General features: G+C 40.7%; 1 protein-coding gene across 1 annotated transcript in view; it reads right to left on the reverse strand.

The window, feature by feature from the left end:
• Positions 1-12,451: 12,451 nt before the first annotated feature.
• Positions 12,452-15,400, reverse strand: part of MRAS (muscle RAS oncogene homolog) — a 32,562-nt gene continuing 29,613 nt past the window's right edge. The window contains exons 5-6 of the mRNA XM_063440687.1: positions 15,042-15,121; positions 12,452-14,925 (exon numbers count right to left, since the gene is read on the reverse strand). Of these exons, the coding sequence (XP_063296757.1) occupies positions 14,826-14,925; positions 15,042-15,121 (180 nt within the window). The 3' untranslated portion in view covers positions 12,452-14,825. The remainder of the gene's footprint in view (positions 14,926-15,041; positions 15,122-15,400) is intronic.

The following is a 15,400-nucleotide window of genomic DNA, read 5'->3' on the forward strand; positions in this document are numbered from 1 at the left end:
TTTAAGTGTAATAAGGTGCCAAGTGCTAAAGTGCAAACAATGCAAAGTGCTTGATGTAACTTCAAAAAATGGACACCAATACTGAACAATAAAGTGCTTACAGGAGACAGAAAAAACTGCTGTGCCGAAAGTGCAGGGATCTTGTGGGTGCTCAACGCGTTTCGTCGATCTCGACTTCCTCAGGAGCTTGCTGGGTGTGCACTGGTCCTCTTCTTCTTTTAAATCTGCCGGTCCGGCCGCCATTCCCCGGTTGCGCATGCACAGATCGCGCCGTACGTATGGTCGATGTGCGCATGCGCGAACCAAGCTGGAACGCAAAAACAACTTTATGTATACTTTACACAGCCGCATGACGAGCAGCCCGAATTAATCGAGCGCTCGATGTGGATGCGGTCTGAATTTACAGACCTGCCTATCATGCAATCCTTAAAAAATACACAAGATTGGCAAATTAGAGCATGCAAATAGGACCATGGGCACTGGGATTTGGCTAATGGGGCCAAAATGTAATTAAATTGATATGCAGGCGCTCTGCAGATATATATTATGAAAATGTAAAAAATTATAAAAGGAGGATCTAAACTTAAAAAAGGAAAATAGTGAGTACTAAAAAAGGGACATATAAAAAGGACAATCAGGTTCATTTGCATTGCTAGAAACGCAATATACAGATTACATATGTATATGAATAAGGCTAACAGAGGAATCTAATATTAACCAGATATAACTGACACTGAGATACTTCGATATGTCAGTATGGTGTGACAAAGATACGGAGGATTTCAAAAGAGATACAAACGGTTCTAAACAAAGTTTTTTGGCATAATACATACATACATAAAACGGTAAAAGATGAACACTGGGGCATCTCTTAAAAAATAGTAATGATAATAACGATTATTACATTAGAAAATGTGAGTATTTGGAGACAACATATTTAGTATTCCAAACTTTGAACCATAAAATTTAAAGATTCTAAAGCATTTCAGAAATTCCAAAAGGAGAGAGAGATATAGATAAGGTGCACAATACATCGAAAAATGCATCCAAATACATAGAAAAATAACCCAAGGAAATATATATAAAAAATATATATATATATAAAAAAATAAAAATAAAAATAAATATAAATAAAAATAAAAAATAATAAAAAATAAATAATAAAAAATAAATAATAAATAAAAATAAAAATAAATACAAAACCAGAGAGTAGTGGCAAAATGACCCATACATATCAAAGATGATAAAAAAGTAATAAAAGTTGATAAAAAATGATAAAATGACCCATATATACTGGAAAGAAAGAAAAGGTAGACGATGATCTTATGGGGTCCCAAAGGTTTCCCAAGCTTGATTAACATCTCGTCCTTCACTTCGACAACCGGGACCAAATGGAGAAACAGAACACAGTGGGTTAATATAAACATAAACAACATGCCAATTTAATCAATAAAGACAAGTATATCGAGATCAGTGTTAAGGCCAGAGGGAACTGATGACTTCATTTTATAAATCCACTCGGTTTCCCTCATGGCTAGCATCTTCTCAGTATTTCCCCCTCTCCAATGTGGTATAACCAAATCGATCCCGATACATATAAAATCTTCCCAATTAAAAACATCACAAGTGGTACAGTGTTTCGGGACACTATGTTTCATATTCTTATTGTTAATTCCATAAAAATGTTCCCGTATTCTGACATGTAGTGCCCTGATGGTCCGTCCTATGTACTGAATACCACATTTGCATTGCAATAAATATACAACATTCTTACTTTGGCAATTGATAAAATGTTTGATCTTAAAAACCTCTTTTGTAACTGAGCTTCTAAATTCCGTGGTTTTACTTGTCTGAAATTTACAGGTGCTACACCTTCCACATTTAAAAAAGCCTTTAGGTTTTTTGGATAAAAAATGGTCGTTCCCTTTCCCCTCTTTAGGTAATATGCTAGGTGCTAAAATGTTTTTCAAACTATTATTTTTCTTGTACAGCACTTTTGGTCTTGATGGTAAAACCTTTTTTAAAAACTGATCTTGTAATAGGATGGGCCAATTTTTCCTGATGGAACGTTCTATTAGATTTGCCCTACCATTATATTTAGTAAGGAAGGCGAATTAGAAATCATTCTTGTGACCTCTACTAGTCATATTTCTTTTCCCATTTCCATTTCTATTTTCATTTCTATCCTTATCTCGCAGGAGGTTATTTCTTTGGAGTCCTTCTACTTCCTGTTGTGTTCTAGATAAAAGGTCATCAGGATAATTTCTATCATAAAATTTCTTATTTAAAATCTGTACTTGTTGTTTAAAATCGTTTTGATCAGTACAGTTTTTAAAAATCCTCATGTGTTGTCCTTTTGGAATGTTCGTTAACCAGTTACGGTTGTGACAACTAGAGAATTCAATGAACCCGTTCCCATCAGTGGGTTTAAAATAAGTCTTACTTTTGACTTTCCCGTCTTTCACAAATAGAGTAAGATCTAAAAAATTAATATGAGTATCATGGATCTCTTCAGTGAATTTCAACCCATATTCATTAGAATTAATAAAAGATAAAAATTCATCTAAAACACCTCTCTCTCCTTTCCAAATAATTAAAACATCGTCTATATATCGTCTCCAATGTACCAGGTTCGCACCGAATGGATTGTTCTGCCAAATATTCTGGAGTTCCCAGTCTGCCACAAAAATATTGGCATAACTCGGTGCGAACCTGGTACCCATCGCTGTTCCACACGTTTGAAGGTAATAAGTCCCTTCAAACCAGAAAAAGTTGTGGAACAGGATGAATCGTATAAGGTCTAGAATAAAAACAGTTTGATCAGTGTTCATTTCAGGGTCTTTCATTAAAATTCCATGAATGGCATCTATACCCTTTTCATGATCTATAACCGTGTATAAAGATGCTACATCCACAGTCACCCAGAGATATTCATCATGCCACTTAAAATCCTCAAATTCTCTTATGATCTGTGTGGAATCTTTAACGTACGATTTTGTCTGTGTCACATATTTTTGGAGAAAAAAATCAATGTATTGAGAGACATTACTCGTCATTGAACCAATCCCACTGATGATGGGCCTCCCTGGTGGGGATATTTGGCATTTATGTACCTTTGGCAGGTAATAAAAAACGGCTGTTTTGGGGGATGAGATGTACAGGTAATCAAATTCACCCTTGTCAATAATCCCTTTATCATGACCCTTATATAAAATGTCGTGCAGTTTCTTTTTAAAAACACATGTAGGGTTACTCTTCAGGACTTTATATGTATTGGTGTCTCCCAATATTCTCTGGGACTCCTTCATGTAATCGTCCCTGTTTAAAACTACAATACTCCCCCCTTTGTCCGCCTGTCTAATAACTAACTCTCGATTCTCTTTTAGTTGTTTCAGTGCCGATTTCTCCTTTCTTGTCAGATTCTCTTTTTTCTTTTTCGCCGAGATTTTCTCAAAATCTCGCATGATCATCTCGCTAAACACCGGGATATGATCCCCCTTCTCCCAAGTTGGAAAAAACTTTGATTTATGTTTAAGACCTGAATGAATGGTTTCTGGTATTATGTGTTCCGTGTCTGCCAATGTCACATCCGTATTAGAATTATCTACAGTGATCCCAGGAATTGGTTCAGTTCCCTTCTTTTTTTCAAAAAATCTCTTAATTGTTAATTTCCTCAAAACATTTTGAGTATCAATGAACAATTCAAAAAGGTTTGGTTCAACTTGTGGGGCAAATTTCAACCCTTTGTTTAAGACACTTAATTGTTCTGAACTTAAAGTCATTTTCGATAGGTTCAGGATGCCCTCGCCACTAGGTATTTGGGTTAATCGGTCATTTCCCCCTCCTCTACATCCCCTAATCCTCCTGTGGCCCCCAATAGTTTCCTTTTCTTTGGGGGTGTCTGGATGGTCTGAAGGGGGGAAAAACTGTTTCTGTGGGACCAGGCATTCTGATTCCTCAAATAATGGTCTCTTGGTCGGTTTTCTAAAAAAACATCCTGTTGACTAGACCTGTCCCTTATTCTTTTATTGGTGGTAAGGCTAATTCAGCATATCTAAAGGCTATGGTATATTATTTGTCAATAAAGAGCATTACATTTTTTCAGAATAAACACTTCTTAATGCAATAGAAAAAAAAATACTGGCAACATTTGTGTTTGAATGAATTTATTTGTGTCTAGTGTTGAGATTTGTATGTTTGTATGTACTGTTAATATTTGAAAGCAGAGGTGTACTTGTGTTTAGTGTTTGTGTTTTTATTTAGAGTTGGCACTTGATTGTTGGGATGTAAGCAAATGCACTGCCCCATACATGCAAGTTGAAACACACACACACACACACACAGATACAGATACACACTGACACACACAGATACATACACTGACAAATACATACATAGATATAATACAGATGTACACATGCACACAGATAACACATATACACACATTTTACACATGCACACAGCACGTGTACACACGCAGATACCACATACACACAGATTTACAGGTGTACACATACACGCAGATGCAGACATGTGCACACACTGGCGCACATATACACACGCAGAGATAGCACCTACACACAAATATCAGATATGCATATAAACACACAAAGATCAAAATGTACATATTTTTAGCCACGCCTTGCTTCTATACCTTTTTGGTGTAGAGTGGTGGCTTCCCTGGGGTCCAGCGGGATCTGGCTGTATCTGATGGGAATCTGGGACATACTCTCCCTTCTCTCTGCTCTTCCTCTCTCTCGCTCTGCTGCACGGTTTGTTGGTAAGCTGGGAGGAGTACACTGCAGCTTCTCATAGACGAGGGTACCCGGTCTCGCTGTTAAAGGATCATGGTGCCAGACAGGACCCCTGATCAAAGATGAGCCCCTTCATCTTGTGGGAGGTCATTCCACCACATTGCTGGTGCCGCACGGTGCCCCCCTTGATTTTTGTGCACAAGGCAGATGCACCGTCTGCCCCCCTAGAAGTTACGCCATTTAGGTCTACATTGTACCACGTTGTAAAATGTGATTTACTAACATGGATCAGATACTCCCAACAATAACTTCAGCATCACAAACTCTATATTATTACATATCCTGTTTATACGACATGCCTTGCTTGATATCATTTATTGTTGCATATGGTGACTATTTTACATAACATTCCCTGTCCGCTGTACTTTAGGTTACAAGTCTATTTTATATCATCTGCTTTGTCTTCTATAGTTAGATATATTGTATAATAAATGTGTACTCCTGTCAAATAATTGAAATGTAATCCTTTGGTGACATCTAGTGGCATAACTGTGTATTACAGTAGCCTTAAAATGACACGTCCCTGTGTCTTTTTGTCCTGTATTTTTAAAGGGAGACTCCAGGCAGGGGCGGAATTGCCTGTTGCTTCCTCCCAGCTACATAGAGAGGCATGTAACCGGGGCATTATAAGATGGGATTTCAGCACGGAACTAGGACTCAGACACCACAAGAGAACTTTCTACAATAGTTTTGTCATGTAAATATGAAAGTGTAAATAATTCTGGCTACGTCCTCAATTTTGCTGCTTCGTTATCCCGTCTCATTCACGTCAATGATGAAATCACGAAGTACAATCATATGATGGGCACATGGAAAAGAATGTCAATCTTTTTGGACCATATGTATTGATCTCACAGATTCTCGCTGAAGGTAGGTTTAATTACAAATAAAAAAAAAAATACATATATAGTAAATTAATTTTAAACTGTATTAAATGATAAAACCACCAAACCGAAGCACTGCAGAGAATTTGTTGTATGCGCTTAGACATGATTATATTATATTATAACATGTCTCCTTAGTAAAAATGTTCTACAGATCAGCGATAACATTAACTTTGGTATAATGAAAATTTTAGCATCAAACAGCAAGAGCGCCTCTCACATTTTTAAACGTAATACTCCGTCTGTAAAACAACCAATTAGTTGCTTGCTAAGCATCTCATAATCTCATCAGATTCTCACAAGTGAACACAAATCAGAGGCGGCTGAAAAGAGGGCAATTGCCCCCTGGGGATGTCCAGCATCAGATAGGCGATCTTGAATCCAGTGAACTACAGGAAAGCGCCTCTAGTGGCTGTTTGGGAGACAGCCACTGGAGGCAGTCTTAGTACTGCAATATAAACATTGAAGTTTCTCGAAAATGGCAATATTTTACATTGCAGGACTAAGTGTGACAGGAACCCTTCAATGAGATGAAGTGGTCTGGGTGCTTATGGTGTACTTTTAATCAAAAGAATGGTACGGCAAGACTGTATGCTACAGTACTAAGACTGCCTCCAGTGGCTGTCTCCCAAACAGCCACTAGATGTGCTTTCCTGTAGTTCACCGGACTCAAGATCGCCTATCTGATGCTGGACATCCTCACACTCTGCAGCGTCAATAAAATCTCCATAGAAAAGCATTGATTCAGAGGAGGTGGAGAGCCAATTCAGTTCCGAGGGAAATCGGCATTGAATCGGATTAGTAAAAAAGGATTTTTATAATCCATTAGGAGCCAGAGGGGGAGGGCTGTGAGGGAGTGGGGGGTCAGAGGGCACTATAGTGTTAGGAATACACTTTGTATTCATTTAAAGCTCACAGTACAGACAAGAATTCTGAAGGGTCTTTTTCCAACCGCCCTGTGAATGTTTACATGGTGTGTTCAATAAAAACATGGCAACATTTCATTCTTTGTGTGTTATTAGTTTAAGCAGACTGCGATTGTCTATTGTTGTGACTTAGATGATGATCAGATCACATTTTATGACCAATTTGTGCAGAAATCCATATCATTCCAAAGGGAATTTTTCTTGCAACTGTATTAATTTTCTCTTCAGGTAACATGATTCTTTACCAGGCAAAGGCAGAACTTAATAAAGGAATATTTATTATGAGCAAAAAATAGTCACAGTGCATACAAAAATTAGATGACAAATGAATCACTTACTCTGGTTTTCAAAGTAAAACTTCTGCCCAGGGTCTGTCTCTAGTAAGAAAGGTGGTGACTCAGAAATAGATTGTGGCCCCCAAGCAAGTATAAATACACATCTTGGTATCATTGGATATATACCCTGTGGATTACCAAGCCTGGCTCAGAGGTGGAGATAAGATTTACCCATAGAAACTATAAGTGACTACCCCCTTGTGCCCCAGACCAACATCAATCCAAATAGAAACTTTTCCTTTTATCTCCTCTTTTGTACTTGCCACAGAAATAAAATGTTGCCGCTATGAATTTGTTACCATTTCTCCATTCCATAGATATGTCACACTTCTTACTTGTGACCCAATATAGCAGACATCACAATCCCTTCCCCTATTATTGAGTTATGCCAATCAAGTTAGGCTTGTTTAGAAGATGGCGCTTGTCCCATTCTAAATATTAAAAAAATGAGGCTTAATTATTATTCCTTGGGTACATATTAATGTTTCTTTTGGATATTTGAACACAAGGTTAAGGATCATTAACATATCAAATAAATTAACTCTTCAATTAAGAGGCAGAGCCCATATGGCTGAAGGCAGTTAGTTTACATTGGAACTAGACTTCCAGGCCACTTATGTGGGACCTTGCAGAGCCGTTGATTAATCTAAGGATCAATCCATGTTGTAAACCATCTGCCTCCTTTCACATTCCAATGCAATTTACATTTTCCCTTCTGTCATTTGACCTTGCAACCAAGTGGCCAATTCATATATGCACTACACAAATTACATTACATGGCAATATTCTGTTGCGCAACAATAAATTATGTCCGCTTGGAGTGACAAAATGTCCTATAGGACAAAAATTGCCAGCCCTCCACGTTAATATTAACTTTGATGCCCTCGCATTCTTAGTTATCTGCTTTTTTCCTCACTTGCTACTTTTTGCCTACATTATCCTATTAAAGTGTAAGCTCATGGGCCATCATTCTGTGCACGTTGTGTAAAATAAAGTTCTAATAGATATAAGACCAGTGGTTCCCATTCTCGGTAATTCATATAATGACACTTTGTGCTAGCAGAGTTCTTCATTCTTGTTGCAGTCATTGGGCCAAAGGATCTGAATTAGTCAAATTTTTGGTTTAGGTAGATTTTTTTTTTCTTAAAAAAAATTCCGACAGTTATTTCAATTGGTAGTTCTAACATTTAATTTGTGCCATGAAAGCAGCAGCATCACTCGTGGAGTCTTTGAATTTTTCCACAGACCTCCAAGCTGATCTGTTGGCTCGTAAGAGCTGGCTGGGGGAAGGGCAGTTAAGGAGAAATACTTGCCTCTTGGTGCAGCCATCGTTTTGTGCCCATTGTCAGAGTAACATGTATATGAGATAAAGTATTCCTTGCTTTGTCACACGTGTATATTTTGATTATGTTGGAATTTCGAAGAGTTTTTCATAAAGAGTACTCTTTCTAAAACACTCCAAATACATAGAGCTGATTTCACATTTTAGACAAACCTGTCTGGTCCGATCACACAGAAGAAGCTACTGAGCTCAAATTGCTGTTTACCTTCTGTTTCCCCCGTACCAATCGTACTCGAACCATGTCCCCTTTTCTGGCGCGTATTACTGCAGCAGATACAGATAGCATTACAGTATCAAACTCTTGTCTGAGCATCACTGGGCGACGTAGACCATAATGCTAATGGGTTAGTCATCGCTTCAAGGGGTTGATAATATTATCCAGTGCTGCAATGTTTTCAGTTCAGCTATTTTGGGCTACAATGTAACAATTTTAATTTCCTGACATTTCAAATTTTCCTCAATAACACCTAGTTAGCAGAGGTACATCTCCCACAATGCTTTGTAAGCCATCCTTATGTTATTACGGAGATTTAGGGTGCTGAAAACAGATTGGAAGCAGAAAAGGCTCAGAACCCACTTCTTCTCTATCGTAGCAGGAAGAGCGGAGCCTACAGAGATTCCACGCCCGTGAGGAGGTCCCTCAGATATCAAAATAATTGTGTCACTGACACTACCTGTGATGCAGAATAACGAGAGAAGACATTGTGATCACTCAATGATACATTGCTCCAGTGGTGGAACTACCGCGGTCGCAGGGGTCACAGCTGCAACCAGGACCGTCACTCCAGGGGGACTCCTCTTTATAATTACCTGCATACATATTGTAACTAAATAATCACAGAGCTCTTTTTTACCAATCACTTTAAATTGTGCACTCTGTTTAAGAGAGTGGGTGGCTGGGCTGGTGTGGCTGACAGACCTAATCATTCTGATTAATCCTCCCCTCAGACTGTGCCAGCCTGTCAGTCCGAGGGGAGGAAGGAGGAAGGAGCTGGGGGCTGGTGTGGCTGCCAGCAGCTGCAGGGAGACCTCTCAGTCTCCCTGCACACTCTAAAATCATTCCGGTCGCATGCCCCGCCCCCAAACAGAAGCTCTGCCTCCTGCCCACAAGCTCCACCCCCACACATGTTACTGGGAAGCTGCCCACCGTACCAAGAGGACACTGAAAGGTATTTACCTTTTTCAGCCCCCTACCCACCATTCAAATGCCCCCACCTCACAGACAGTCCCTCTACCCACCTCACAGCCCCCTACCCACTATACTGCCCCCCTACCCATCTCACTGCCCCCCTACCCACTATACTGACCCCCTACTCACTATAATGCCCCCTACCCACTATAATGCCCCCCTACCCACCTCACAGCCACCTACCCACTATACTGACCCCCTACTCACTATAATGCCCCCCTACCCACCGCACAGCCCCCTACCCACTATACTGCCCCCCTACCCACCTCACAGCCCCCCTACCCATCTCACTGCCCCTACCCACTAAACTGACCCCCTACTCACTATAATGCCCCCTACCCACTATAATGTCCCCCTACCCACCTCACAGCCCCCTACCCACTATACTGCCCCCTACCCCCCTCACAGCCCCCCTACCCACTATAGAGCCTCCCTACCCCCCCTTACAGCCCCCTACCCACTATAGAGCCCCCCTACCCACCTCACAGCTCCCCTACCCACTATACTGCCCCCTACTCACATCACAGCTCCCCTACCCACTATACTGCCCCCTACCCACCTCACAGCTCCCCTACCCACTATACTGCCCCCCTACCCACCTCACAGCTCTCCTACCCACCTCACAGCCCCCCTACCCACTATAGAGCCCCCCTACCCACCTCACAGCTCCCCTAACCACTATACCGCCCTCCTACCCACCTCACAGCCCCCCTACCCACTATACAACCCCCCTACCCACTATAGAGCCCCCCTACCCACCTCACAGCTCCCCTAACCACTATACTGCCCTCCTACCCACCTCACAGCCCCCCTACCCCCTATACAACCCCCTACCCACTATAGAGCCCCCTTACCCACCTCACAGCTCTCCTACCCACTATACTGCCCCCCTATTCACCCCACAGTCCCCCATCCACCTCACAGTCCCCCTACCTACTATGCAGCCCCCTACCCACCTCACAGTCCCCCTACCCACCTTGCAGTCCCCCTACCCACCTCACAGTCCCCCTACCTACCTTACAGCCCCTCTACCCACCTTACAGCCTCTCTACCCACTATATGGCCCCCTACCCACCTCACAGCCCCCATACCAACTCACAGTCCCCCTACCCACCATACAGAACCCCTACCCACCATACAGAACCACTACCCAGCTTACAGAACACCTACCCACCTTACAGCCCCCCCCCATCCACCTTACGAAAATCGAACCAGATAATATTTAGTCTCGCAGCATCAACCTCAAGGACCTCATTAATCACTAGTAAAGGTAATTTCAATTTACTTTATTGTTTTCTCATTAAACTTTATAAAGTTAAAAAAAACATTATAAACATGGATAAAGTAGAAATAAAAAGATAAATGTACGTACATTTATTTTATTTTTAAAAACACCCTCCTTTCTAAAAAATATTCCGCACTTGCGCGAAAACTGGTGGGCGGTAAGGAAATTTTTCCATCAAGAAAGATGCATTAGTGGGCGGTAGGTAGAAAAAGGTTGACTACCCCTGATTTAAATAATCACAGTATCTGTTGATCAATAAAATTCACTGCATCTCCAGCGTAACTGTTATTGGGGAAATTCTCATACCTTACATAAAGATACTATAGGTAGGGGGTCCTCAATACCGAGACCCCTACTCAGCAAAATCATAAATGCAAGCCTTCCACTTCTGCATTAGCAGTATCAATGTTATCTGTATTTTAATGCCAGTTGCTGGCTGCATTCATCCGCTAACCTGCTCAGCCACTTAATGCTGCTATAATGTAGATAAAGCGAATTGTAGCGAGTTAAAAGCCAAATTTAATCCAAATTAGCCGATTTAGAAAAACTCTCCAACTCGACACAGATGATGTTTTTGTTTCTAAAATACAGCCTCTCTTTTACCAGCTTTCTCATGTCTTTTATGCATTTTCAATTTATATTTATTTCTGTATTTAGTTTTTTTTTTATTAGATGGTATGGGTATACCTTTTAGCCAGTTTTAGCAATGCTACTAAATATTGAATACATACCTTTCTGCTACTAATTGCTCATATCTGCAATTGTTGCATGTATTATGGTTTCTGTATTTATTTTATTTTTTTTATATGAGATTTGTTACTAACTTTTAAATTTTCTGTTAGCAAAAAAAATACAAGAAATAAAAAATAAACTGTCTGGAAAATGTAAACCATGCTGTCTGGCCATTAACATGCAGTATCTGGGACCTGCTACCCTTTCTATATCACAGTTAGCCTTTACTGCTCCGACTGGAAGGCTATTCCAGGTATCTACTACCCTTTCTATATCACACTTCCTGCTCCCACTGGAAGGCTATTCCGGGTATTTATATCACTGTTACTGCTCCGACTGGAAGGCTATTCCAGGTATCTACTACCCTTTCTATATCACTGTTACTGCTTCCACTGGAAGGCTATTCCAGGTATCTACTACCCTTTCTATATCACTGTTACTGCTTCCACTGGAAGGCTATTCCAGGTATCTACTACCCTCACTGTTACTGCTCCCACTGGAAGGCTATTCCAGGTATCTACTACCCTTTCTATATCACTGTTACTGCTCCCACTGGAATGCTATTCCAGGTATCTACTACCCTTTCTATATCACTGTTACTGCTCCCACTGGAATGCTATTCCAGGTATCTACTACCCTTTCCACATTACCGTTAGCCTTTACAGCTCCCACTGGAAGGCTATTCCTGGTATCCACTACACTTCCTGTAAAGTACTGTTTTGTCATATTTTCCCTCAAACATCTCCCATTCGCCTACAAACTAAAATCTGTTCCAACAACGTTTCGAATTAAAAATATTTGCTTCTTCATCATAATTTGAACTCCTTAATATTTCTGAAGTTTTTCATCACATCTCGCACCCTCTCTCTTATTTGAAATATAAACCATCCCAACAGGATACGGCTCCCCCAGCCCCATACAGAGACAAAACACAAGATCAGAGGTTTTAAAATAATGTATCACCGTTTATTCCCCTAGAAATAAGTTAATACATTCACAAAAGTCAGTGAAATTAAATTCCTTTGTACCCTTATAATTTCTTCTTTTTTTTTCTTTCTTTTTTTTTACTGTTAAATACCAGAGGGGTATCTGAGCCTCCTGGCACCCAGACAGTTAACATCCTCTGAGAATGCCAGGTATCTTTAGAAAACTGTTTTGATAAGCTGATTGAAATAAAATTACAGAAGAATAGAAAGTCTTTTTTCTCCTCCAAGGCCTCAGATTGGCCCCATTCCAGGGTTTGACACAATGTCTAGAGAGCCAGCCAGCTGGAAGCCATTTCTTAGTCAAGCACTCATTCATTACATATGGGCGTGTTAACCCCGTGTGTGCTGGAGAGCCACAGAAAGTGGTCTAAACAGCTTTCATTTGCAATCTTGTAATTGGAAGGCCAAAAGTGTGTGTGGGGGGAGTAAAAAACCCCAAAAACGCTTAAAAAAATTAAAGCAAAATGAAAATGAATACATTTATGGATTTAATATATCTTTGATATAAAAATGGGTTAATGTATCGCGTTTACAGTGAATTACCCCAGCAATAGACAGGCCTTTGGTGGAATGCGTGGTAAAAATAAAATTAAAAAAAATGACACTAACTGTTGTATAATCAGGTTTTTTTTTCTTAACCAGTTACAGGTATGATGAATTCATATTATACTGAAAAGGTCAACAGAGGGCAAATGGTAAAAAATAAATTAAAAAAATTAAATGAAAAATGGGTTATCCTATTCCATGCTTTGAGCATTAATTAAGCAAAAAAGAAAATGGAAAATAAAAAGCTAAAAGACAGCTAATAAAAGAAAAAGTATAAACCAGTTAGTTCCTCGCGATGTAAAACCTACAGAAATAACAGTAAGGAAATCACTGCGGAGAATGTCCGGTATGTGCGGAGAATATCTCACCGTAAAGGATATAGAAAGTGACTGCGCAACTTCAACGTACGTTTCATTCAATGGACTATTCCAGGTTGACCCATTATTTTTGAATGCATAAAAAAAAAAAGTATGCAAAAACAAGTTTAAAACAATAAAAAAAAAAAAAAAAAGCTCACATTTGAAGTTCCTTCATTTGCAGCAAAACACATTCTGTGCAGCTTCTTCAGTAAGCTCTAACTAAACCAGAAAATGCCAATCACTAGGCTCCTTTAACGTTCTACGGCTTTACTGAGCCTTCCCCCACAAACAGCGGGTAAGGGCACAGCAAGCTTTTGGGAGTTCAATTATCAGCTTCTTCTATAGGAAGTTAACTCTTCTGAAACAAAAAGGGAAATGCTAAGGTTGGAAGGGGTACAAAGAGTAAAATGATCAATTACTAATCCCCTCAAAACATGAACAAATAAAAAGCTCCCCCCATGCACTGTAAGCACTAACGGTAACGTAACACATTTCATTTGACATTTGGGTGCTCTGAGTGCCCCATTAAAGTGGGTCCTAGGGCCAGGTTCTCTTAGCACAGCAGGAGGTATTCGAGGCAAGGCTTCTAGTGCAGCGTTTCTGGCAGCTTTCGGAGTGGACAGGACTTTAGTGCAGAAGCCTTTTGAATGCACGGATGTCCCTCCTGGTTCTACACGGGTTGATGGAATTCTGATGCCCTAATGCAAGAAGATGTCCAAAAACTGACTGGATCTCTTAGTATGAAAGTCTTCAAAGTGCTGTTTGTTCGAACCCTATTGGGAGGTTAATTAACAGGATACGTGGCCAATGAATGTGTAAACTACAAGACACAGAGACACGTGGTGTGAGGTCAGGAGAAGACATGAGATTGGGAACGCGAAGAGAAAAACAAACAAACTGTTCTGCCGGGAATCGTCTAATGCAAATTGAGCTTCCGGTTGGCAGGATTAAAAGGCTGTTTCCTCCCAGTATGGAAAACCATTCATATTTTCATGCTGCAGCCGCAAAGAACGCTGAATCCTCTCTGGGTCCTACAGTGAGGAGAACTTGAATTAACTCATGCCATCGGCCTGAGACAGAAACCCCAAAAACCTCAAATGTATGTACCCCGGTTAAATAAGAATAGCAAATAAAGGCTGCATCTGTCTTCTAGAAAGTGATGATGTGTGAGGAAAGACAGACTGCGGAAAAAAAGAGGACCCAAGTTTGCCGACTCCACAGTTTTTGACATCGGGGGAGGGAAGGCCTGCTTGATGGCAACATGTTTTTTTTGCACGTGTAGCTCGATCAATGACCGGAGCATTCTTTGTGGACCTGGCCTTCATTTCAGTGAGGCAGCCTGGGTTAGTGGTAGCTTTTGACGTGGCACAGTCCTTGTACAAGTGACACTAATGCTCATAAGTCTGTTTTGAGATGCCAGCGACCTGTCACAAGACCACACATTGCAGCCTGTGAGAACCCGTACCACGGTCCCCTCGCCACTTGGTGTTCCTCTTACGTTTCTGGATTTTCTCTGGAATTTGCTGCCTGTCAATGGGAATAAAACAGTGTGAATAATTGGGAAGGAAAAGAAAAACAGCATTTTTTTCAGTCTGACGTCACTGTGGGCCGGTCACAGACATGGCTAACTGGTTATATCTCACCTGATGACTCGTACCAAGTCGTGGAAAGCCTTGTCCACGTTCTGGGGTGGGTCCTTCGCACTTGTTTCAATGTAAGGAATCTGAAAATAAATTTTCATTTTCATCATTTTTTGTTTGTCACATACACGCCATATCTTGGATACAGGTTACAACACCAACATTCACTGCGTTTTATCTTGTGCTGCCTCCTCCAATCAGTCCCTGCAGAGCATCTCGCTGCCTCCTTCAACCAGTCCCTGCAGAGCATCTCGCTGCCTCCTTCAACCAGTCCCTGCAGAGCATCTCGCTGCCTCCTTCAACCAGTCCCTGCAGAGCATCACACTGCCTCCTTCAACCAGTCCCTGCAGAGCATCACACTG

Source organism: Pelobates fuscus, unplaced genomic scaffold, assembly GCF_036172605.1.
Source record: "Pelobates fuscus isolate aPelFus1 unplaced genomic scaffold, aPelFus1.pri scaffold_33, whole genome shotgun sequence".
Lineage (NCBI taxonomy): Eukaryota > Metazoa > Chordata > Amphibia > Anura > Pelobatidae > Pelobates > Pelobates fuscus.